The sequence below is a fragment of the Ictalurus furcatus genome, chromosome 4, assembly GCF_023375685.1.
Source record: "Ictalurus furcatus strain D&B chromosome 4, Billie_1.0, whole genome shotgun sequence".
Classification (NCBI taxonomy): Eukaryota; Metazoa; Chordata; class Actinopteri; order Siluriformes; family Ictaluridae; genus Ictalurus; species Ictalurus furcatus.
The window spans coordinates 4,955,001-4,978,732 of NC_071258.1; the positions used below are offsets into that span (position 1 = coordinate 4,955,001).

The following is a 23,732-nucleotide window of genomic DNA, read 5'->3' on the forward strand; positions in this document are numbered from 1 at the left end:
ACTAACCGTTGCATACCAGGAACACCCTACAAGACCTGACGTTTTGGAGATGCTCTGACCCAGTTGTCTAGCTATCACAATTTGGCCCTTGTCGAAGACGCTCAGATCCTTACATTTGCCCATTTTTTCTGCTTCCAACACGTTAACTTCGAGAACTGACTGTTCACTTACTGCCTAATATATCCCACCCCTTGACTAGTGCCATAGTAAGGAGATGATCAACGTGTGTGGTTTTAATGTTATGGCTGTGTGTGTGTGTGTGTGTGTGTGTGTGTGTGTGTGTGTCTAATGTAATTTCCCTCTATTACTATGTCTGAGTCACATCATAACCACAACCATTATATATATATATATATAAAGAAGTGTATAAAAAGAATTGTATAAAAATAGAATACATTTTCAAAAAATAAATGTAAATGTAAGGGAAAATGAAAAACAAATTATCTGGATAAAAATCAGTGATAGATTTCCAGATCTTTGGTGCATAAAAACAAAAGGCTGCTCTGCATCCCTCGTCACATTACCAGACGTATAGGGTTAATTCCCCGCTCCATTTAAAATGAGCTATGTCCTCTTTCAAATGGTTATGAAAAGTTAGCAGAAATATGTACCAGTTGTTTTTCCATCATGTGAATATCCTGACGAGGAGCAGCAGGATGACATCATCATACGAGCACAGGCCAAAAACACACACAGTCCTGGAGATGAGAGAACACACACACACACCCTCTGCTTCATTATTATTATTTTTCTCAAATATCGGTTTGCATAACCTTTTATCACGTTTTCGTTGTATTTAAAGCTCGGTGTTTACCTCAGCCACACCTGAAAACATTCTGTACATTTAAAAATGTAAATATTTCTTTGAATTTGTGCCGTTTTCTTATGCAGGAATGAATGAATGTGGCTTTATTGATTAGTAGCGTTTTCTCGATCTTGAGTTTGGGCTGTTGTCTGTGAACAGTTTTGTATGCTCTCCATGTTGGTTTACTTCGGGGTGGCCGGTTTCTTCCCACTGTCCAAAAACATGCAGGTATGTGGATCGGCTATGTTAAACAAGTGTGTGTGCTAATACTGCATAAGACGAAAGGTCATAACACCCCCTCAACTCGGAATTCCTACTTGGGAACTCGAGATGGTCTTCTCATCCCTGAGTTTAGTAAGTGACATCAAATCAACATGGCCGCTCACAGCATGAACAAAACGTAAATAAAGTAGCACCTTGCTGTTTTGAGGAGGAAAATATATATCAGTCATCACAGTTAGCTGGCTAGCTTGAGACAGAGAGTCTTTCTCACTCTCTTTTTCTCTCTTTCTTTGTCTCTCTCTCCCTCTCTCTCTCTTTCTCTCTCTTTCTCTCTGTCACTCTCTCTCTCTCCCTCCTTCCCTCTCACTCTCTCTCTGTCTGTCTGTCTCTCTCTCTCCCTCTCTCTCTCTCTCCCTCCTTCACTCTCACTCTCTCTCTGTCTGTCTCTCTCTCTCCCCCTCTCTCTCTCCCTCCTTCCCTCTCACTCTCTCTCTGTCTGTCTCTCTTTCTCCCCCTTTCTCTCTCTTCCTCCTTCCCTCTCACTCTCTGTCTCTCTCTCCCTCTCTCTCTCTCTCCCTCCTTCCCTCTCTCCCTCCTTCCCTCTCACCCTCCTTCCCTCTCACTCTCTCTCTGTCTCTCTCTCCCTCTCTCTCTCTCTCTTCCTCCTTCCCTCTCACTCTGTCTCTGTCTCTCTTTCTCTCTTGCTCTCTCTCTCTCTCTCTCTCTCTCTCTTTATGCGCAGCCTGTCATTTTATTGAGAAATTGAAAGGTGTAAACTCCTCTGTGCTGGGAAACTTACAGCCAAGACTCCTTCCATAAATGTTAAATAAATGTCTTCTAAAAAAGTCACAACTTTCAACGTTTATACGGTCTACTTTAAAAAAAATAAATAAATAAACCAACACGCTTGTATAGCACCTGCCGTACAAGTCCCTGTGGATGGACTGTTACTGTGGAAACAAACTGTTGCTTGTGTTGTATTTCAATAAATATTGTTTTCTTCTTATTAAATGTCAAATAATGACAATAATAATAATAATAATAACAATAATAATAATAATAATAATAATAATAATAGCACATTTGCTTCGCACCACCAGGGTTGGGGGTTCGAATCCCGCCTCTGCCCTGTGTGCGCGGAGTTTCTACACTCTCCCCATGCTTCGGGGGTTTCCTCTGGTTACTCCGATTCCTCCTCCAGTCTAAAGACATGTATTGTAGGCTGATTGGTATTTCCAAATCGTCCGTAGTGTGTGAACGGGTGTGCGATTGTGCCCTGCGATGGGTTGGCACCCCGTCCAGAGTGTCCCTCGAGTTCCCTGGGACCCTGTGTAGGATAAATGGTATGGAAAATGGATTATTATTATCATCATCATCATTATTACACAGAGTCACACAGTCTTGATAAATTTTAGCTCACTGGTTGATGATGTTCAGAATAGGTCGCCTGCCTACCACACACACACACACACACACACACACACACACACACACACACACACTCTCTGTCTTGTCAGTGTTAATCAGCCTGTCTGTGTCTGTGTGTTTGCTCCTGCAGTGCCGTGATTAAAGAAGCTTCCCTGCTGTTACACTCATTTACACACTCACACACACACACACACACACACACGCACACACTCTGTACCGGGATCACCATGCTGGCTCTGCTGTTGACTGCGCTGCTGGCCGTACACTCCATCGGTGAGTGGCGTATCCTCTTCCCTCCTTTATCATTATCTAAAAAGCCACACACAAACACACACCCACACACCAGACACAAAGTGTCACTGCAGTGTTTTTGCTAAGATATTTGTTGACAAATAAAAATAGAGAGGAAAAGGATTTATACTGTACCGTGAAGGGAAATAAGTATTGGCACGCTCTTGTTTTCGTAATTTACTATACTTCCATTACATATATCCAAACATGTCTTTTGACTTTGTACCTTTAAATATGAAAAAATTATACATAAACAAAGATATGTTTAAAAAAGACGCATAGGGAAAAAAGGATTCGGACAGCACAAATAACCAGCATTAGAAATTTGTTGCAAAGAATTTGTTGGCGGCTTCAAGATGTCCACGGTAAGCATTAATTTTTTTTTTTTTTGCAGCATTGTCATTCTATTTTAGCTCGTTCCTCTTGCTAAATCATCTTCCGTTCCCCAAGATGGACTGTAAATGTTTAGAAACCGGTCTCGAGTTATTTCGGCTGTATGTCTGAGGTGGTAGTCTCGTTGAGACGTCCATTAACGTTGACACGTTTGACTTCACAAATTAAATCGTACGCTTTTGTGACAGCTTTACCCAAACTAACATTACATTCTTGTAAGTAAGAACTTTCTTGGAAACTCCTTCCATAAACGTTAAATGGACATCTCCTTCGGGAAAACTTTACCATATCCATGATTATATGCCTTATACCTCAACGCGTTTATTTTTTTTTACATTTTTTATATCCTTTATACATTTTATGTAGGATTTCCACCATACAGATAACTAGCTGTTACTATAGTAACAACAGCGTATTAGAAGCAGTGCATTCATTTTGTATTTCTCCTACATTCTGTAAATATAAATTATGATATGAAAATGAACTCCATATTCAAGTAGGTCTGTGTGTTTCTGTGTTTTATTAAGAATGTTGTGGAAATGTGTGTGTGTGTGTGTGTGTGTGTGTGTGTGTGTGTGTGTGTGTGTGTGTCGAGCAGAATTTCCACTCAGCAGGGGGAGACAGAGAGGAGCGTACACGGTTTTTCTCTTCTGACTCATGCCGTTGAGGGTGGAGAGGGTGTGTTAGTGGTTATGAATGTGAAGTCTGGACTTCAGATCACCGATGCTGCCTTCTTAGAGCTAATTTTCCAGTGGATGTTTTTCTCCTTCTGAAAATGTTAGATTCTTTTGACGTTCAGCTGCTCTAAACACACAAGAATGCTTGCTATTGTGATTTATATTTCATATATGATACATTTTATTATTTGTCTTATTAAAAATCACCAGACAGAGGTGGAGAAATTGTATATTGTAGATATATATATTTGATATATTATATATATATATATATATATATATATATATATATATATATATATATATATATACATACAATGCCCTCCATTAATATTGGCACTCTTGGTAAATATGAGCAAAGAAGGCTGGGAAACAGTTATCAGTGTTATCAAACATAAATATCTTTGTTAAATATAGGTGTAAAACAATTATTGGCACCCTTTTAGTCAGTACTTTGTGCTACCTCCCTTTACCAAGATAACAGCTCTGAGTCTTCTCCTGTAATGCCTGATGAGGTTGGAGAATACATGGCAAGGGATCTGAGACCGTTCCTCCATACAGAATCTCTCCAGATTTCGAGGTCCACGCTGGTGGACTCTCCTCTTCAGTTCACCCCACAGGTTTTCTATGGGGTTCAGGTCAGGGGACTGGGATGGCCATGGCAGGACCAGGATTTTGTGGTCAGTAAACCATTTTTGAGTTGATTTTGATGTATGTTTTGAATCATTGTCCTGCTGGAAGATCCAACCACGGCCCATTTGAAGCTTTCTGGCAGAGGCAGTCAGATTTCATTTAATATCTGTTGATATTTGATGGAGTCCATGATGCCGTGCATCCTAACAAAATATCCAGCACCTCTGGCAGAAAAACAACTCCAAAACATTAAAGATCCACCTCCATATTTAACTGTGAGCATGAGGTACTTTTTAATTTGGCTACCTCTCTGTGTGCGCCAAAACCTCCTCTGGTGTTTATTACCAAAAAGCTCTATTTTGGTTTCATCTGACCATAGAACCCGATCCCATTTGAAGTTCCAGTAGTGTCTGGCAAACTGAAGACGCTCGAGTTTGTTTTTGGATGAGAGTAGAGGCTTTTTTCTTGAAACCCTTCCAAACAACTTGTGGTGATGTAGGAGACTTCGGATTGTAGTTTTGGAGACTTTCTGACCCCAAGACGCAACTCACTTCTGCAATTCTCCAGCTGTGATCCCTGGAGATGGTTTGGCAAATCGAACCATTCTCTTCACAGTGCGTTGAGACGATATAGACACTGTCTATTATTAACTATTATTAAACTGTTATTCATACTATTATTTTAACTGTTTAATTTGTATGGATTTATTTATCTTTTATATGGATTTATTTATTTATCTTTTATTTGTGATATAGCTGTATTCCTATAAAACAATTTATCCTTAGCCTTTTATCCCATGTACACTTTCAAGCCCCAGCACCGCCCAGCTGCCGCTCTTGGGCCCTTGAGCAAGGCCCTTAACCCTTCCTGCTCCAGGTGCGCCATAGCATGTCTGACCCTGTGCTGTGTCTGTGTGTATATGTGACCAATAAAGCCTTCTTCTTCTTCTTCTTCTTCTTCTTGATATGGGTGCAGAGAGTGTATTTGTGGATGACCTTGTGTGAGTGTATGTGTGTTCTGTGTGTGTGTGTGTCTGAGTTTGAAACTGGAGTTGGAGAGTGTGTGTGAGGCCGCAGTCCCTTCTTGGGATTATCAGGCTTAATCCTTCTACAACTCCTTATCCTCCTGCTTGTGCTGTTCTGATAATTGCTCATATCTTTGGACAGGATTAAACACACACACATACACATATACACACACACACACACACACACACACAGACATACTCAGCATACAAATTGGTTATAGATTCTTCTGAAGCAGACTTTGCTTTTATGTGCTAAATATATTTGTTATATATTTGTGAATTATGGTCTGTCAGTACGGTCATTTCTACTCATTATTTTGTCTCTAACGTTTCTTTCAGCATGGCGTTGGATATGAAATGAAATGTTTGAGGTGTCACTGCTGCGAGAAGTTAATTTGTCTGAATGATGACTTGTTCGCGTAGTGAGTAAGATTGCTGTGAGTCATGTCCTGTTTTAGAGGCTATTATTAATTCAGCTACTGCTCTAGTGAGTCTGTTGGGTCGAGTCCATGCTTCCATGTTCAGCCATGTTTTTATCTCTCTCTTTATTAATCTACTATCCTATGAGGGAAAAAAGCTCACAGTGGTAATTACAAAGGCAGGGCTGTGAACAACAGGTGTGCAATATGAATATCACAAAAATAATATCAGTGAGTCTTTCTGAGAGAAGCATGCACATCATCAGCTATGTGAGCTAGTGAAGGTGAGGTAGCTAACAGTAACAATGGGTAAAAGTCAGAGAAATGCACGAAGGATGTGATTACAGTTTGAGTTTCATGTTCAGGGCCAGGTGGATATTCATGCTGGGTTCAATAGGTCTGTATGAATGTAGACATGGGCAAAAAAAAAAAAAAACAATGGAATCCAGAAGCAAAAATGAAACCTGGAAGTAAAAAACATTCCAGAAGCCAAAAAAACAAACAAACAAACAAACAAACAAAAAACAATGGAACCTAGAAGAAGAAACATTCCAGAAGGAAAAACATGCAATGCTGAAAAAACAAACAAACAAACAGAAGACAAATAATGGAATCTGGAAGCATCTGGAAGCAAAAAAAAAAAGGAATCCAGAAGATTCCGTTGGAATGGATCCCAAAAGGAAAAAAAAAAATCCAGAAGCAAAAATGGAATCCTGAAACAAGAAACAAATTCCAGAAGCAAAAAATGGAATCCTGAAACAAGAAACAAATTCCAGAAGCAAAAAAAATGGAATCCAGAAGAAAAAAATGGTACCAGAAGCAAAACATGGAATGTAGGAGGAAAAGATGGAATCCAGGACCAAAAAAAAAAAAAAATCCAGAAGAAAAAAAAGGAATCTGGATACCAAAAGAAGAGAGAAAGAAATAATTAAAAAAAAAATTCAGAAGCAAAAAAATGGAACATGGGAGAAAAAAAACAAATAGAAGACAAATAATGGAATCTGGAAGCATCTGGAAGCAAAAAAAAAAAGGAATCCAGAAGATTCCATTGGCATAGATGCTGAAATTTTTTTTCCAGAAGCACAATATGGATGATGAAATATATGATTAAAGAAAATGGTACCAGAAGCAAAACATGGCATGTAGGAGGAAAAGATGGAATTCAGAAGCCAAAAAATTTCATTCCGAAGCAAATCAATCTATCATTCAATCATTCAATCAATCAATCAATCAACCAACCAACCAACCAACCAGTCAGTCAGTCAGTCAACCAACCAATCAATCAATCAATCAATCAACAAATCAATCAACCAATCAATCAATCAGTCAATCCATTCTAGAGGCAAACATGCATTAACAAAATACATGAACAAAAATGACAAAACAAAGAGCAATAAACGTAGATTCACTCTTTGTAAATTCACTATATCTTTCACTATTTGTATTTGAAACATATTTTTGGACTTGGATATGCATCTTGTTGTTGATTGACTCCATAGGGATGACTTTGCTGTTGCTGGACAGTAATCCTGAGTCCTACTGCTTTTCCCCCCCACACACTAGTTCTTACTGAACCCAGGTGCATTATTACTCCAGAAGCTAAGCACTGAGATGGGAAGACTAACAGACACATAAAACTTTCCCTCTGTCTCTCTCTGTTCTTTAGTGTGTTGTATCAGAGATGCATGAGTGCTGCTCTGTGTGCTGTGTTGCTCCTCAGAGGCCGAGCTGAGTCCTGCAGCTAAAAATCGACTCAGTTAGTGCGGCCAGGGACTCTTCGCTCCACCCCAAACACCCTCAGGCCAAAAAGGCTCATTCATTGCTTTCCCATGTTTGTGGTCTCCTCAAGTCACAGGTCCGGAATATTTTTGAAATAATGTCAAAGCTTAGCTGTGGATCCTGTTTGAAGTGTTTGACCAGGCACAAACGAGCATATAAATTCCTGTGTAGGGAACAACTCTGCCATAGACCGTAGTGTTTGAGGGTTGTTGAACAAGAGAAGAAGAAGAAGAAGAAAAAAAAAACGGCTTGTGATTCGTGCACCCCTGTAATCAAATATATTAATGTTGCTAGCAATAAGTAAAAGCTAACCCATACTAATTAGCATAATGCACATCACATTGTGCTAACCGGTGCCTTAATTAATTATTAGGTTTAAGATTTAACAACATAGTGTTTTAACCAAATTGCTTAAACACCCTAAACACCCTATCTTACTTTCTTTCCCTCATACATTCAGGCAGTGGTAGCCTAAGGGTACGGTGGAAGGTTTCAGTTCCGTGAACTGCCAGGAAATTACTGTTGGGCCCTCGAGTAAGGTGCTTAACTCTCAAACGTTCAGCTGTACACTGGATTGTGCTTTGGATAAAGACTTCTACCAAGTGAATAAATGTAACACTTTTGAACTATGTTCCTAAAGGAATTAAGCCTGGAACTGTAACAGAAAGTGGTTCAAAGCCTTGTCTTTTCAAGGACTAAAGCTTGTAAACCCTGCGCTTCTCTTTGGACATTGCAGAAGGACTTTCTTTGTTTGTTCGTCCTGAGCCACACTACAAGATTTATACCATACTAACCGGTGTTGAAAATGTGCAAGACCCCAGATTTTGCACATTTATTTTCAGTCCTCAAAACCACCAAGATTTGCCAAGACTAATGATCCCGACTCTCAGAAAGTGAGGAATTGCAGAATTTCTCATGAACAGAGAACTTTAAATAAAAACGAACTTTGTGGGTGACCATCGGTGGCTGGTGGTGTTTAAAATTGGGGAACACAGCTGTGTGTGCGTTATTAAGTAAGAGCATCGAAAGACTTTTCCAAATTCAGGCCAACATCATCAGTGTCTGCCATTTTGAGATTTTAGCCGAGGCCGTGCTTCCCGTCCCAGCTAGCTCTGTCGTCATTGGTGATCAGTCTACAAACATGACGTCAAGATTGTGTTTTCATTCAAGACCGTCGGCGTTCTCCACATATTACAGGATGTTGAGTTGTGTTTAATGGTTATGGTTTTAAAGTGGGATGGTCATGACTGCAGGGGTTAAGGTTAAGATTGTATTTTATGCTCTATAGTGGCACAACAGAAAAGCATTCACTCTACTTTCTGGAGATTGTGAGTTCCAAATGCCAACCATGCCACAGACATCCATGGCTCAAGTCCAAGAAAGCAAAATGTTCTGGGCTCTCTGGGTGGAGGGATGGTCGTACTCTCTCCCCCAGTCAATCATAGTAACACTAGCCAAGTCTCATACATAGTATGAGCAACGGTTTCCCCTCCTTAAAACCCAGCCTTGACCCTCCACAGTTGCTAGATGTGGTGCGATAGGGGAGAACGATACTATATGGCAGTGGTGGCTTGGTGGTTAAGGCTCTGGGTTCCTGATTGGAAGGTCAAGCCCCAGCACTGCCAAGCTGCCATTGTTGGGCCCTTGAGCAAGGCCCTTAACCCTCTCTGCTCCAGGGGCACCGTATCATGGCTGACCCTGCGCTCTGACCCCAGCTTCCTGGCATGCTGGGTTATGCGAAGAAAATAATTTCACTGTGCTCTAATGTATATGTGACCAATAAAGACTCATTATCATTATATATATAGCCAAAAGTTTGTGGACACCTGACCATCACACCCATATATGAATCTTACCCAAATTTTTGCTGCAAAGTTTGAAGCACACAATTGTGGCATATATTTGTGTACTGTACCTTTAAGAATTTCCCTTCACTGGAACTAAGGGGCCAAAATCGGTTCCTACATGGCACAAAGCGAGCTCTGTGAAGACATGGTTTGCCAAAGTTGGAGCAGAAGAACTTGAGTGTCCTGCCCAGAGCCCTGTCCTCAGCCCCACTGAACACTTTTGGGATGAACCGGAACACCAAGTGCACCCCAGGCCTCCTCGACCAACATCAGTGCCTGACCTCACTAATGCGCTTGTGGCTGAATGAACACAAATCCCCCCCCAGAGCCACACTCTAAAATCTAGTGGAAAGCCTTCCCAGAAGAGTGGAGGCTATTATAGAATCAGAGGGGGACTATATCTGGAATGATATGTCCAACAAGGACATACGTATCTGTTTGGTCAGGTATATATATATATATCTATATACTTTTGGCCATACAGTATAGCTAGTGGGAGCGAAATGGGCAAGTGGAAGAATTTGGGATTAAAAAAGAAAGAATTACCTGGCATAAAATCTGGCCACCTTTTCTAATCACCAGGAAGGACGAATCTGCCTCGAAATGATCCTCTAGTGTGGCCCAGGCAATCGGCAATAGCTTTCTTTCATTAGACTTCATTAACTGAGATGTAGCTACATTGAATTTAACATTCAATAAACTTCCCCCTCATCGTCTTCATCTGTTCCAATTCAATCCATCTTTCTTTCCTTTTCTCACGCACTCGCACAGGTGTTTGTGTTGCTATTCTGTAAGAGCTATTTTCTTATCTCAGTCAGCTTTTCAGCCAGTCCTGCTATCATTGTGAGTCTGAGCTCATAGACAGCTTATTGAGGAGTACGAGCTCAGCACCGAGAATCTGATAACGTCGCTGCCGCCACTGTCACTGAGAGAGAGAGAGAAAGAGAGAGAGAGAGAGAGAGCTGTAGGAGCAAAAATGCAGATAATTGTATTGTATATGAAAAGGAATGTTCCCATCTTGACAATACGATATATAAAAAGAAATGTCAATTCACAAGCACTTGAACCCAGAGAAGGAAGTGCTTCAATCGTCTCGTTTCTGTCCCAACAATAAGCTTCCATGCTGCTGGCATCTTCTATACCCAATGCACAGACACTTGATGGCTTAAGCTATAATGTTGAGAGACTCATATACATTTCGTTTTACTTCCTGTAACTTTACATGGTATGTTTACAATAAATAACTAAATAAAGAGCATGTGAATACCCTTTGATGAAGTTATTCCCATCCACCAGTTAGCTCTCCTCTATTATATGAAAAATACCATGTCGACCTTCTGCTCATGCTGCGTCACTCAGATGGCAGTGGCATTGTCGGGGTTTGAACTTGTGTCACTCGGGAGCCCCCTTTTTTCTATCTTGAAGTTAATAAGACAAAAAAAAAAAAAAAACCCTGCAGCTTGTTTTGTTATAGAGGAACCTATAAACCGCAAACTCCTCTGTCCTGAAGGAACACTTATGGACTGTTACAGAGCTCTGACACTGGAGACTCCTTCCATAAATGTTAAGTAAATATCTCCTAACAGCACCCATCACCATATCAATGAATATATGTTTGTTGTTTGTTAAATAAGTTTTTTTTTTGTTAATCGCCACTGTTTGACCAATCAGATTTGAGAACGCTGACATCACACATCAAAGACAACCATTTTGCCATGTTAGGTTTTGTTTGGAAGATTTGAAAATCCTTGGACTTCTTCAGCAAAATCTGAAAGTGTGAGGTGTTTTATTCTGAGCAAATCTTGGGCGGGATATGGGGGATCTCACTTTTCTTTATAACACTGATGAGGATTGTATAATTTTTGCAGTGTGGCCCAGCATGACAAGCTAAATTTAGCGCACGGATGCCTTGGTAATTAGCTCTGGAGTCGAATCAGGTGTGTTAAACCTCCAGGCCGGGACTGGCAGCTGGGTTATTTTATTGAAAGCAAGGTTCCAGAAGGAATTCAGGAAGAAAAAAAAAAAAAAGAAATAAATTAGAGTATACCATAACACAGCTGCAGAATTCTCTCAAGCAGCTGACAGCAGCACGTACTGTTTCAGCGCTGAACTTAAATGATCTGTATTTCTCTATGACATCGTGAAGGGCTCATTTTAGATTTTGTCTTTATTTTAGATCATGTTCAGAAGATTAGTAAGGCTTACAGCAGTATTATTATTATTCTGGTGAGTAATTAAAGCGGGATTGCTGTGTTGAGCCGTGAAATAAATGACTGATCAGGAATCTGTTAATCGGGCATTGAAGTACATGTCCTCAAGCAGAGAAGGAGATTGTGAGAGAAAAGAGAGAAATGAGGATGGAGAGGCATTGAAGGAGTCACGGCGGTGTGAGCGAGGAATAATACACTTCGGGATGTGCTGTTATAGCAAAATAATCGACGACGTGGTGGTGTGATGCTGCGCGACGAGACGAGAAAATGATACGATTATCGATCATACTTTTTATCTGGTTATAGTCACGTTTTCATGTCGTGGAACATCCACAAAACAATTGAGCTCCTGTTATTGTTTATTCTCAGTCTCTCTTTTTTTTTTTAAACTTTCTCTTGAAGTTAATAAGACAAAAAATTGCAACTTATATAATATAACCGAGAAACTGAACAGCCCCGAATCCTGAAGAAAGTTACAGATTTATATGCTGACACTGGAGACTCCTTCCAAAAATGTGTTATAAACGTCCCTTTACAACTCCCTGTGTAAGTTCTATAGAAATAATACTGTATAAAACCTGTGATTTGCGTTTCAGCCAGAACTACTGTCAGAGCAGCTGTTATTAAAAAAAATGTAAATAAATAAATAAATTCAACATTTTTTGACCGATCAGATTCAAGAATTCAACAGCACCTCGGTGTAAATGTGGACAACACCTAAGCCGAATGTTCATAATCGTCATGAAGATGGAACTGCAAAGTGTTCATGTGAAGGTGTGGACAGGAGGAAGGGGAAAGGAATGCATATGACTCGAGACTGACAGGAAGAGGTGTGAGGTAAAGGACAGAAGAAGGTGTCAACATCCTGTTTCAGATGGAAGACATGCTGTTGAACTTTTCGAATGATTTCTCCTGCTTTAAAATCAGAAGCGGTCATATTTTCCAAATTCCTACAGCTCTTCCCGTTAGCACTGAACATATGCGTCACTGCCCGTTTTCCGTTTACCAGTCTAGGAAAGGAAACTGCTGTAGAAATGTAAAAAGAAAATAATGCCGCAGTTCTTCTTTGTGTCCACCCGAGGGCGCCGCAGCTACACCACAATTCCTCAACGTCAGCTCTTACAGAAAGTTCACTCCATTGAATTCCTGCCTGTGAGAATGTTAGAGATCAAATATATAAGATAAACACGCAGGTGCTTATAAAAAAAAAGTGTGTTTGTGTATGCTGCTAACTGATTTTCCAATCTCTAGAAGACCGCTGCATAGTCGCAAGTGCAGTTTTAATGAGATGTTCTCCAAACCACGTGGACGCCGACGGCGCAGTCTAGCCTTAACCGCAGCCTGACGGAGTCCCCGATAGCGCTCCACTCGCTTATCGAGCACTTTAAAATGAACGTGCATGTTTCTCTACAGGTATCGAACCCTGTGTTTTCCAATGATATCGAACGACGTGATATCACAGAGTGTGTATATTAGGAACAGGGACGCCAGGCCCCCGTCCGTTTATTGAACAGAGCGCATTGAACCTCGATGCCTTACAGCTCATGTTATTAAAGTTTGAGATAGGAAAGCAGCGCTATTGAACTGGAGAGAGACAGATAGGGATAGACGGGGGGGGGGGGGAGCGAGACAGATAGATGGATAGGATGGAGAAGCAAACTAGAGAGATTGAAAAAAAAGAGAGCGCTGATGAGGGAAGGGCAATGGTTTTGGATTTAAAAGGATCTTCTGGTCAAAGGGAAAGACTTAGAGACGAATACAAGAATCTGTTAAGGGTTCTTAGTGTGTAGACATTGACTATCCTTGGAGATTTTGCAAACCGTTATAGGGATGTAACCAAGTACGGATACATTATTCAGAACGAACAGATTACGGATGCAAATGAGGTTGTTTTGTTTTTTTTGCTAGAAATGTTCTCAGGACATCATGTTGAGACTACAGGTCTAGGGAGGCAAGTGAATAGAGATTCAATAAATAAAGTTACACAAGCCTGAGATTTAAGCTTTTTTGAGAGCAAGCATTCAGATATGAAGCTCATGGGACAAACAAACAGGACATTCATTAATGTGAACCTGAGTTGCTGCTTGATGCATTTGCAACATTCGTTTATTCGTCCTTAGTGACTGCGTGGTCAGGGTGGTTGTTCTTTTAATTAGGCTACATTGGAAAATATCCCAGGCAGATACAAGCAAAAATAACTTCATGAGCTATTAACGTAAAAATCAATCTCACGCACATCTTTAGTTGAGACTAATCATGAATTTTCAAGTATTTCCAGGTGCAAAGTGGAAGGGTTCATATCTAATTAAAGGTTTAGGCCGTGCCCAATTTGGGTTAAATATTAGGAGCCCTAAACAGAAACAGATAGTGTCACTATGTTACACACATAAACCTATCAAGTCATATTGCAAGCAATTTTTTTTTTTAAACAAAATAAAAACAAAACCACTGAGTGTCTTAAAGCTTTTGAGAAACTAAATGGTTCTGAACCATATATGGTTCCTCTTTTCTCATCATCAGAAGGAAACACGCGAGTGCGGCCTTCATTTATACATGTTTATGTGTATTATGTTTTCAGGATTGTCCGTGTGTCTGTCCGAGATTCTTGTTAGTGTGATATTTCAAGAAGGAGTTATTGAATGTTTGTAGAACGAGTGGTCGAATGTTTGTAGAACAATTGGTCGAATGTTTGTAGAACGACTGGTCGAATGTTTGTAGAACGAGTGGTCGAATGTTTGTAGAACGAGTTTTCAAATGTTTGTAGAACGAGTGGTCGAATGTTTGTAGAACGAGTTTTCGAATGTTTGTAGAACGAGTGGTCGAATGTTTGTCGAACGAGTGGGCGAATGTTTGTAGAACGAGTGGGCGAATGTTTGTAGAACGAGTGGGCGAATGTTTGTAGAACGAGTTGTCGAATGTTTGTCGAACGAGTGGTCGAATGTTTGTCGAACGAGTGGTCGAATGTTTGTAGAACGAGTTTTCGAATGTTTGTAGTACGAGTGGTCGAATGTTTGTCGAACGGGTGGTCGAATGTTTGTAGAACGAGTTTTCGAATGTTTGTAGAACGAGTGGTCGAATGTTTGTAGAACGAGTGGTCGAATGTTTGTCGAACGGGTTGTCGAATGTTTGTAGAACGGGTGGTCGAATGTTTGTCGAACGGGTGGTCGAATGTTTGTCGAACGAGTGGTCGAATGTTTGTAGAACGAGTTGTTGAATGTTTGTAGAACGAGTTGTCGAATGTTTGTAGAACGAGTGGTCGAATGTTTGTCGAACGAGTTGTCGAATGTTTGTCGAACGAGTGGTCGAATGTTTGTCGAACGAGTTGTCGAATGTTTGTCGAACGAGTGGTCGAATGTTTGTCGAACGAGTGGTCGAATGTTTGTAGAACGAGTGGTCGAATGTTTGTCGAACGAGTGGTCGATTGTAGAACGAGTTTTCGAATGTTTGTAGAACGAGTGGTCGAATGTTTGTCGAACGATTGGTCGAATGTTTGTAGGACTGATATGGAATTATTATTGAAACCAGGAGATGAACTGATTAATACGCTGGAATTGATCCAAACAGGGTCAATGTCTGAAATAGTTTGTCTTCAATACGTTCCTTCCTGTTTATCATACAGAGATGTTACTTACGGGTTCAGGAATGTTCAGGAGATCAAGGCCCATTTTTTCTAGCTAGGATTCTTGCTATCATTCCATCCATCTTCTGCTGTCCAGTCCCCAAACATTCCGGTGGTGGGATGGCTCCGTAACACGACTACATAACTCAAGAAATGCTTAGGAGGCACTTAGCGATACTGAAACCTGTGTAAATCTGGTGGGAATATTTGATTCGGTTTGGTTTACGCTAACATTTACACAACACTTTATTATTGATTGATACGTAAGGCCTAGTGGTGTGACCAGCAAACTGAGACATCATCCTGGGTCATAAATGATGTTGAAATGATTAATCGGGTCACGTATCTGTAGCGGGAATGAGCAGATAATGAGATGATGGAAGGAAAGAGAAGAGTGGTGAGAGTCATTGATTCCTTTTGAAAGACGAGAGCTAAATAAAGCGTAGAAGGTTTGGCGTTTTTGAAGGTTTTTATGACTGATACAGGTAGTGCAGTATATATACATTGCTCGCCAACTCTGTCCTCCATTCATCCTTCAGCCAGCATTATTAACCAGACAGATCACTCAATCCATCTTCGTAAGCCTAGTTCACACTACACGATTTAAAGGCCGTTCTGCAAGCTGCCGAGCTTGCCGACAAAAACCCTTTGATCGGAGACAAATCAGCGAGCAATCGGCGCTCGCCGGTTATGTGTGAACCACTCAACGACGCGTCAAAGAGGCTTGCCAAAACATCTCGAGGCATGGCCAACGCCAGGCAGATATTTGGCATGCTAAATATCTGGAGCTGTCAGGCGACTCCACATCCTGTGGTGTGAAAAGTGTCGTCACTGGCAGTGATTGCAGCGACGAGCTCCAGCCAATGAGAGCGCAAGGTGAGATCACCGTGAGGACGAGAAACCCGTGGAACCTATAGCTGAAGCTGTACAACTTCCTTTGTCTTTTCCTCTTTGGAGTTTCTTCAGCACGAATCATCGCGCAAACAGCTCGCACCGCTTGTTTCTGTCCTACGTCCATCTTCAGATAAACAACTCCTGTTTCGCGCGTGGTTTTCACGTCATACATCCTCGTCACTTCTCGCATCGCGTGTGTTTTCGTGACAGAACGTCGTTTGGAACCCAGATAGAGTCGTCAGGTGACAGAGTCGTTGTCAGATCGTGTAGTGTATGACCCCCTGTCCCGAGCAGTCACCTAGTGTGAACACCACAACGACTTCAAGACTCCCGATTACAAGACTGCAAGTCGTGTAGTGTGAACAGCACAGCGATCTGCCGGCGCTGAAAATCGTGTAGGCTTTACTCTCTTTACACACACATTGTCCTTTTCGCGTGTTCCTTTCAAAAGAGCAGCCGTGGATCAATCATCTCTGGTATTTCGAGCTTCCCCAGACTCTTACAGCACTCTTAATCCTTACATTTACTCCAGACATAGTTCAGATTCACATTTAAACATGTTTGAAAGAGGATTTGGAGTTCATTTGAATGGCCTTCAGCTTTGGTGGTATATTGAGTTGGATATGTGAGTCAGAGACAGCCATCCCATCCCATGGCCCCTTTTTAATTTATTTTTAATTGTTGATAAAATATCATCTCAGAATGAAAAAAGATATATAGCATTTTTGCGTTCATTGTTTAAGCCCGTGCCTAAGCCTAATATTAAAACGAACACGCGCATCCCTTCCACGTACGCATATACGCTTATCCCCACGTCAGAGGCACGTCTGCCCCCATAAGCAAACAGATTGGAACTGATTGAAGCATCAGTAATCAGTGTGAGAGAACATCCCGCTGCTCCAGACCCAGCGACGAGCGCAGCGATCCTCGAGAACGTAACTTTCCATGACGTCAAACGCTCTTCTCCCACCGAGTCGCACTCTTCACACTGCTCCCTGACACACGCTGAGCTAGCAGTCCGCACTATTACATAAACCACAGCGGATCACACTTTCTTGCACTGGGCATTTGGTCAGCACACGTTTTTGATTTTGCTTCAAAGTGTCAGGACTTAACTCCCTCTTTGATATTCCTTATACCAGTCTTTGTACTTGAGAATTAAATTATTTCATTAATACTGGATGCAAGGCAAATCAGTTTACAGGGACTTGTAAGGGAGATGCTCCAATAATAGTAATAATAATAATAATAATAATATTAATCATCATCATCATCAATGGAGTAAAAATGTCATCAAACAAAGAAAAATGTATAGTTCATCATTTAACTGTGAAGCATTCTGTAAGGTGAGACGTATTTAACATTTATGGAAGTTTGAGCAAGTTTGACTCCATTGGAGAATCTTCAGGACAGGGAGTTTTGTTCCATGCGATTTCAAGCCGCGACAAGCTGCGATTTTTCTTTCTTTTTTTTTTTCTTTCCTTCAAGAGAGAAAAAAAAGAGGGTCTAATGAAGGAATAACTGTTTATAGCTGCTATAACATAACGTACCTGTTTCATAAATGTTCCAACATTAAACATCAATATAAATGAATTGAAAAAAAAAATGACGTTTTTTTTTATTAATACAAATTTTATCTTTGAAAATGATTGTATTCCTTATTCTATTCCTCTTTATTAATTATATAAATCCTACAGTTTTTTTTTTTTATTAAAAAAAAGGATTATTCAGTACTGAGTCATTGACCTTGCGCTTCATGACCTCAGACTATTTAAAGATGACATTGTAGTGGGACATGCTTAGCCATAAAACACGTGTCCTTATTTGGCTTGCTAGCTAATGTAACTAATTTAAGCTACTAATAGTCTAATAATAAATCTAATCTAATAATAAAAGTTTAATAATAAATGAATTTTATTATTATTTTAGTCTTTCTTCTCCTGGTTTGGTTGGGTGTAGATGGTCCATTATTCGTTTGTTTTCCTGGATTGCCACAGAGACTGGAGTCTTGGAGTTTGGAGCTAATATTGCGAACCCGAGCTCTAGATTTCACTGGAGAGTCTGGATAAAGAACCGTCTACTTTTACAAGAAGAGGCCATTTGACTGAAACAAGGACTACCTAACCATAGACCTTTTCATACAGCCTGTCGGCAAACTCGCAATATTATCTCGCTAAATAAACTCACGAATCGTTTTTTAAAAGACGTGAACTTTCAATTCCTCGACTTACTGAGATCCAAAAAGTCATGGTGTTCAGAAGCTTCAGAAGGTGGTCGGAAGCCAGTTCGCATAAGTGCACACCCTGGAAGTGTGGCCGGCCAATGAGATTGAAAAATTCAGGTATGAAAGTTGATGAAAACCAGAAGTGTGTACTAATTAGTAGTAATATCGTAATACGTTGATCCAACCTTTAAATCTCAGCTCACACATCAGGCAGGACTCAGTATGTGCTCGGGTCATTGTTTGGCCTGCGGCTTGTATCGCCTTTCTTTGGTTTTGAGATTTGGTCTGGAGAACAGAATGATAGCTGTGACTAATAGCGGCGGAATGTAGAGCTTTATTTAGGACTTATTATTTATGATGGAATGTTAGACACAGCCACTGAAGAAATGTGTGTGTGTGTGTGTGTGTGTGTGTGTGTGTGTGTGTGTGTGTACTATGAATGACCCCGCCTGTCTATTTGCATTTGACATGTGAGTGATGCAGCTTCAGATGTCGGATCATGGAACCGGCCTAATTTAGAATTTCACGTTGTTCCATAGAAGTGCTGATGCCTTTTATTTATTTATTTATTTTTTATCAAAGCCTGTCTACACATGAGCCCTTTTGATAATTATTCATGTGATAATACAGGACATCAGATGATGGCAATGCAAAACATTACTGACTTTGATGTTACACTAATTAGCCTTATTAAACTTGTATTCTCGTTCTCTTTCTCTCTGTAGCTCTGGAAGTGAACGTCCCTGATTTCCCAGTGGTGGTGCTTTATGGAACCGACACTGTCCTCAACTGCACGTTCTCGGGGGCCAAGAACTTTAACCTGTCCGAGCTGAGCGTGTTCTGGCAGCTGGCTGACACTCAGAGAAGCGTGCATGCTTACTTTGACAAGCAGGACCGCTTCATTGATCAGGATGAGCGGTTTGCTAACAGGACCAGCCTGTTTCATGCAGAGTTAGCGTCTGGTAACGCATCGCTGCTCCTGAGAACAGTCCGAGTGGCAGACGAGGGCAGCTACACGTGCTTCGTTAAAGTGGACGCATACAACAAGGATTCCATGTACATGCAGGTGGCAGGTGAGTCACGGTTTATTCTTCACTACAAATTCGCACTGACTGTAAAATGTGTAGCAAAAGATAAGATAAGATAAACTGTATTGATCCCACACTCGTTACAGCAGCTCAATTACACAACTCAGATAAGAAATAATACACATTAAATAGGAATAGAATAGAAAAATGTCTAAAAAAATATATCATAAGAATAGAAAAATAAGAATAATAGTAGTAATAAAAGTAATAATAATGGTAATATGTACACTATGAACACCTCAATGTATGTACAGATGAATAAGAATATGAAGATATACAGACGAGTAACACCTCGTTTATATACAGATAAGTGACAAATGGAATATTGCACAGTTCACAGTTGAGGGTGAGCAACAAATAGTAATAAATGAATAAATATACATAGTGCAGAATGTTGTGAACGTGTTGGCTGATGATGCAAAAACAGCCAGCAGTGCCACATTATAAAAAGAATAGTATCACGTACAAAAAGAAATAAATTAAAAAAACTCCCAAAAAACATTCATTTAGATGAATATATTTAAATCTAAGACCAGGTGATGTTTTTCCAGTCTTTAACTGTCCAGTTTTGGTCAACCTGTGTCTACTGGAGCCTCAGATTCCTGTTTGTGGCTGACAAGAGTGGAACATGATGCTGTTGAAGCCCGTCCACCTCGTGTTGTGCAATCCGAGATGCTTTTCTGCTCAACACGGTTGTAAAGAGTGATTATTAGAGTTACTGGAACCTTCCTTTCAGCTTGAACCAGTCTGGCCATTCGACTCTGTCCTCTCTGTCAACATGGCTGCCATTTACCGGATGACTCCAAACCACACCCCCGTCTCCCACTCACCCCGCCCACCACCATTCTGTGTAAACTTTAGAGACTGTTGTGTGTGAAATATTCCCAGGAGATCAGCAGTTTCTGAAATACTCAGAGCCATCTGGCACCAGCAACCATGCCACGGTCAAAGTCACTGAAATAACCCCCCCGCCCCCACACCCCACACCCCACACCCATTCTGATATTTCACAAAGAGAGAGAGAGAGAGAGAGAGAGAGGGAGAGGGTTCTTGTTACGACACGGCGAAATCGGTGCGGCAGCTCACAAAGTGTAGTCCGCCCAGGGACGTGGCGGAGGAGGACTACACTTCCCAGTCATACCCGTGCTCGAGTTCGCCAGAGTTCTAATCACGAACACCTGCAAACACCTGAGGTTATATAAGGGCCTCCCTAGCATTAGCCGCTTGCGAAGTAACCGCTCAGCAGCCTCGTCTCTGTTTGTTTACCAAGCCGATTTCATTAGAAGTGTTTTCCCTGGTGCTCGACTTCACGCTCGTCTCTCACTACGCTTTTGCCTACGTCCCTGATACACAGCTTACCTGTTCGGTCCTGACTCGATTCTCGTTCTGGATTCTTCCTCACGTCATCTCTCCGCTCGCCCGCGCTTGTCTCTGTCTACGCTTCGTAACAGTTCTATTATACATTAATTTTCAGATTTACTTTTATTCATATTTGGATTTACATTTATTTAACTGGATCATTGTAGTGTCACATAAAAGAAACCAAACAAACAAACAAATAAACAAACAAAAAAAAACATTTATTAAGATGCTAAATTACAGTATACTACATCCACATAAAAAAAAATCTAAAAGTAAATTTAAAGATAAGTGGACTACATGGAGATGTGGGGATGATTGGTAAGCCTCCCAGTCCAAAAAAAAAAAAGCTGAATGTGCCTTTTGATTCCCAAAACTCGCTTATGCCTCTCCTTGCCTTAATATCAGCATCATTCCTGTTACCTGTGGATGCCACCAGTGTCTTGAGACAGTTCCTGTCAATTTTAGCCCACTCTTCTACTGACTGGATGCGAGTTCGTGGAGGTATTTTGGTGTTGATGTTTCATCTGCTGTTCCAAATAATCCCACAAGTTCTCAATAGGTCCAGTGATGTGTGTCCCATCATACTGAACCATTACATTTAATACATTCTTAACCTTTTTCATATGTATCTTTCACCTGGAAATGTGGACGTAGTGAACATTTAATAATGATTAAGAGATAAAACCGTAAGATTATTGGACCGTAATGAACGTTTAGAGGAACTTCTAGAGTAGTACACTGCATGAGCTTTTCTAGGTAAAAGATAACTCTTAAAACGTACAATAGGTGTACACTAGAAGGTAGACTTGTCCACCATTTTGCGTAGGAGCTCAGCATTTTAAATAACTTACCACCCAAAAATCTTTTTTTGCCCCCCAATAAAACTAATCCAAACAGCACATGAATTTGGATTGACTGACAGTTGCGTACATGATATTAACTGTCACCCTCTGTAAGCCCCGCCCCCTCATCTCAGATAAGTAGTGTTTCTGACACGGCCCCCAGGGCTTAGGTTCTGGTTGTTTTGGTTCCCTGGTGTTCCCGGTTCCTCGTGCCTGTTTCCCTGTATTCTGTTCTTTTAAATAAAGGAGTTATTATGCATTTATATCCGCCTCCATGGGCTCACATCATGGCAGTTTCAGCTGACGTTCTCATGTCATCTCAATTTTCCCACACACAAAAAAAATGATTAAATGAGATTACAATCAGTATGTTTACATGGACAACAATAATCCACTATTAACCCGATTAAGGCAATACTCTGATTAAGAAACTACCATGTAAGTTTAACACAAATCGAATTAAGACGTGTAATACTCCTGTTTTAGTCGCATTATCGACGTGTATTACAGACATGTACACACCTTAATCACACTATTAACGTCGTGTGAAAGTTTTCACCGCATTTTGCGACGGGACACATACACACACGGCAGTGCTCAACCGTTTTATGGCAAACAAGAGAGCTGTGTCCCAAACCACGTACTTGCCTACTATAGGCCTGTAGTAGGACAAATACATGTATCTCGGTTACTATATAGACGGTAATTACGCGGTTTGAGACGCAGCCCATGGCTTCAAGCAGTCGTCTATTAGCACGTACAGCATGACTAATAATTAACTGCACTTAAAGCGTCCGTAAAAGACTTTAATAAAAACACCCAAAACTGTATACGGTCCCATAACAAAGACGAACTGTATGTCGATACGTCAAATTCTGGAGGGAACGTCGGATGGCGTGGCGCGGTGACGTAATGACGTGTGCTGTTAATCGAACTATGTTCTATAACATGTAAAACGGGAACATGAAAGGAGTATTCTAAAAGCGACTCATGTAAACACCTTAATCAGAATATTGTCTCATTCAGAATAAGGTCAATAATTAGATTACTGCTGTCCATGTAAACATAGTCATTGAAGCATCAAATTTAACACTAGAAAAGAAACCACTAAAGATAATTAGATAGTGATCAGCATCTTGAACTTGACAGTTCGATCGTGATTGTTTTTCACGTGATTGATGGACCACTTTAATCCCTTACGAGGCGATTTTGTTCGTTCAGGTAAGCTTGTATGTATGCTCTTATTCTTATAGCTAAGTGCACTGGCACTTAGGATGATATATTGTCATTCCCTGTTGATTGCATCCGTTCGCTGTCTCTCTGTCTCTGTCTCTGTCTCTCTCCTTCAATTTCTTTCTCTGCGCATCTTCAGAGGTCCAAAGTGCTCTTTTCATTTCCGAAGACGCATCTCATTAAGCGATGTTAATGCTCAGAAATGCTTTTCTGCACTTGGCAAGGCCGGAGGAATAACAATCATGCCTTTTCCGCTGCTGATGAATTGACGGATGCTACGCTTGAGATTTGCGGACAGTCTTATATTTAGCTGGCATTTCCAGCGCGCGTGGAGGTTGGAGAGATCTGCAGAGATCCGCGTGTCAGTCAAACGGACACTGCCATGGGTTTTGACCTCTCTGACATCACCCACCTCTTTTCCATCGAAACCTAGGAGCATCTTGATTGCATTTCCTCCCCCTGTACCAGAGAGGAGGGCCTTTTTGTTTGCTGGGCATTGATTGGCTCTGGGAGTTAAGCTGAAACAGCTCTGGCGTTTCTCCACCTGAGAGAACTGACCCTTCTCACCTCTTTCGCCCACAAAAAAGCAGATTTCCCAGTGGCCTGCTTAAACTGTGAGAAAGAACAAAAAATGTGTAACGGTCCCTTCAGGACACTGGAAGAGAGAAACGTGTCAGTTAATGGTTCCATCTGATATTGAGCCACATGGCTGTATGTTATGCAAAGCTCCCAGAACATA

At 40.9% G+C, this 23,732-nt stretch overlaps 1 protein-coding gene across 1 annotated transcript in view; it reads left to right on the forward strand.

Moving 5' to 3' along the window:
* cd276 (CD276 molecule) overlaps positions 1-23,732 on the forward strand; it is a 109,183-nt gene that overhangs the window by 6,567 nt on the left and 78,884 nt on the right. Inside the window, exons 2-3 of the mRNA XM_053622622.1 lie at positions 2,586-2,728; positions 19,194-19,541. Coding sequence (XP_053478597.1) covers positions 2,683-2,728; positions 19,194-19,541 — 394 coding nt within the window. The 5' untranslated portion in view covers positions 2,586-2,682. The remainder of the gene's footprint in view (positions 1-2,585; positions 2,729-19,193; positions 19,542-23,732) is intronic.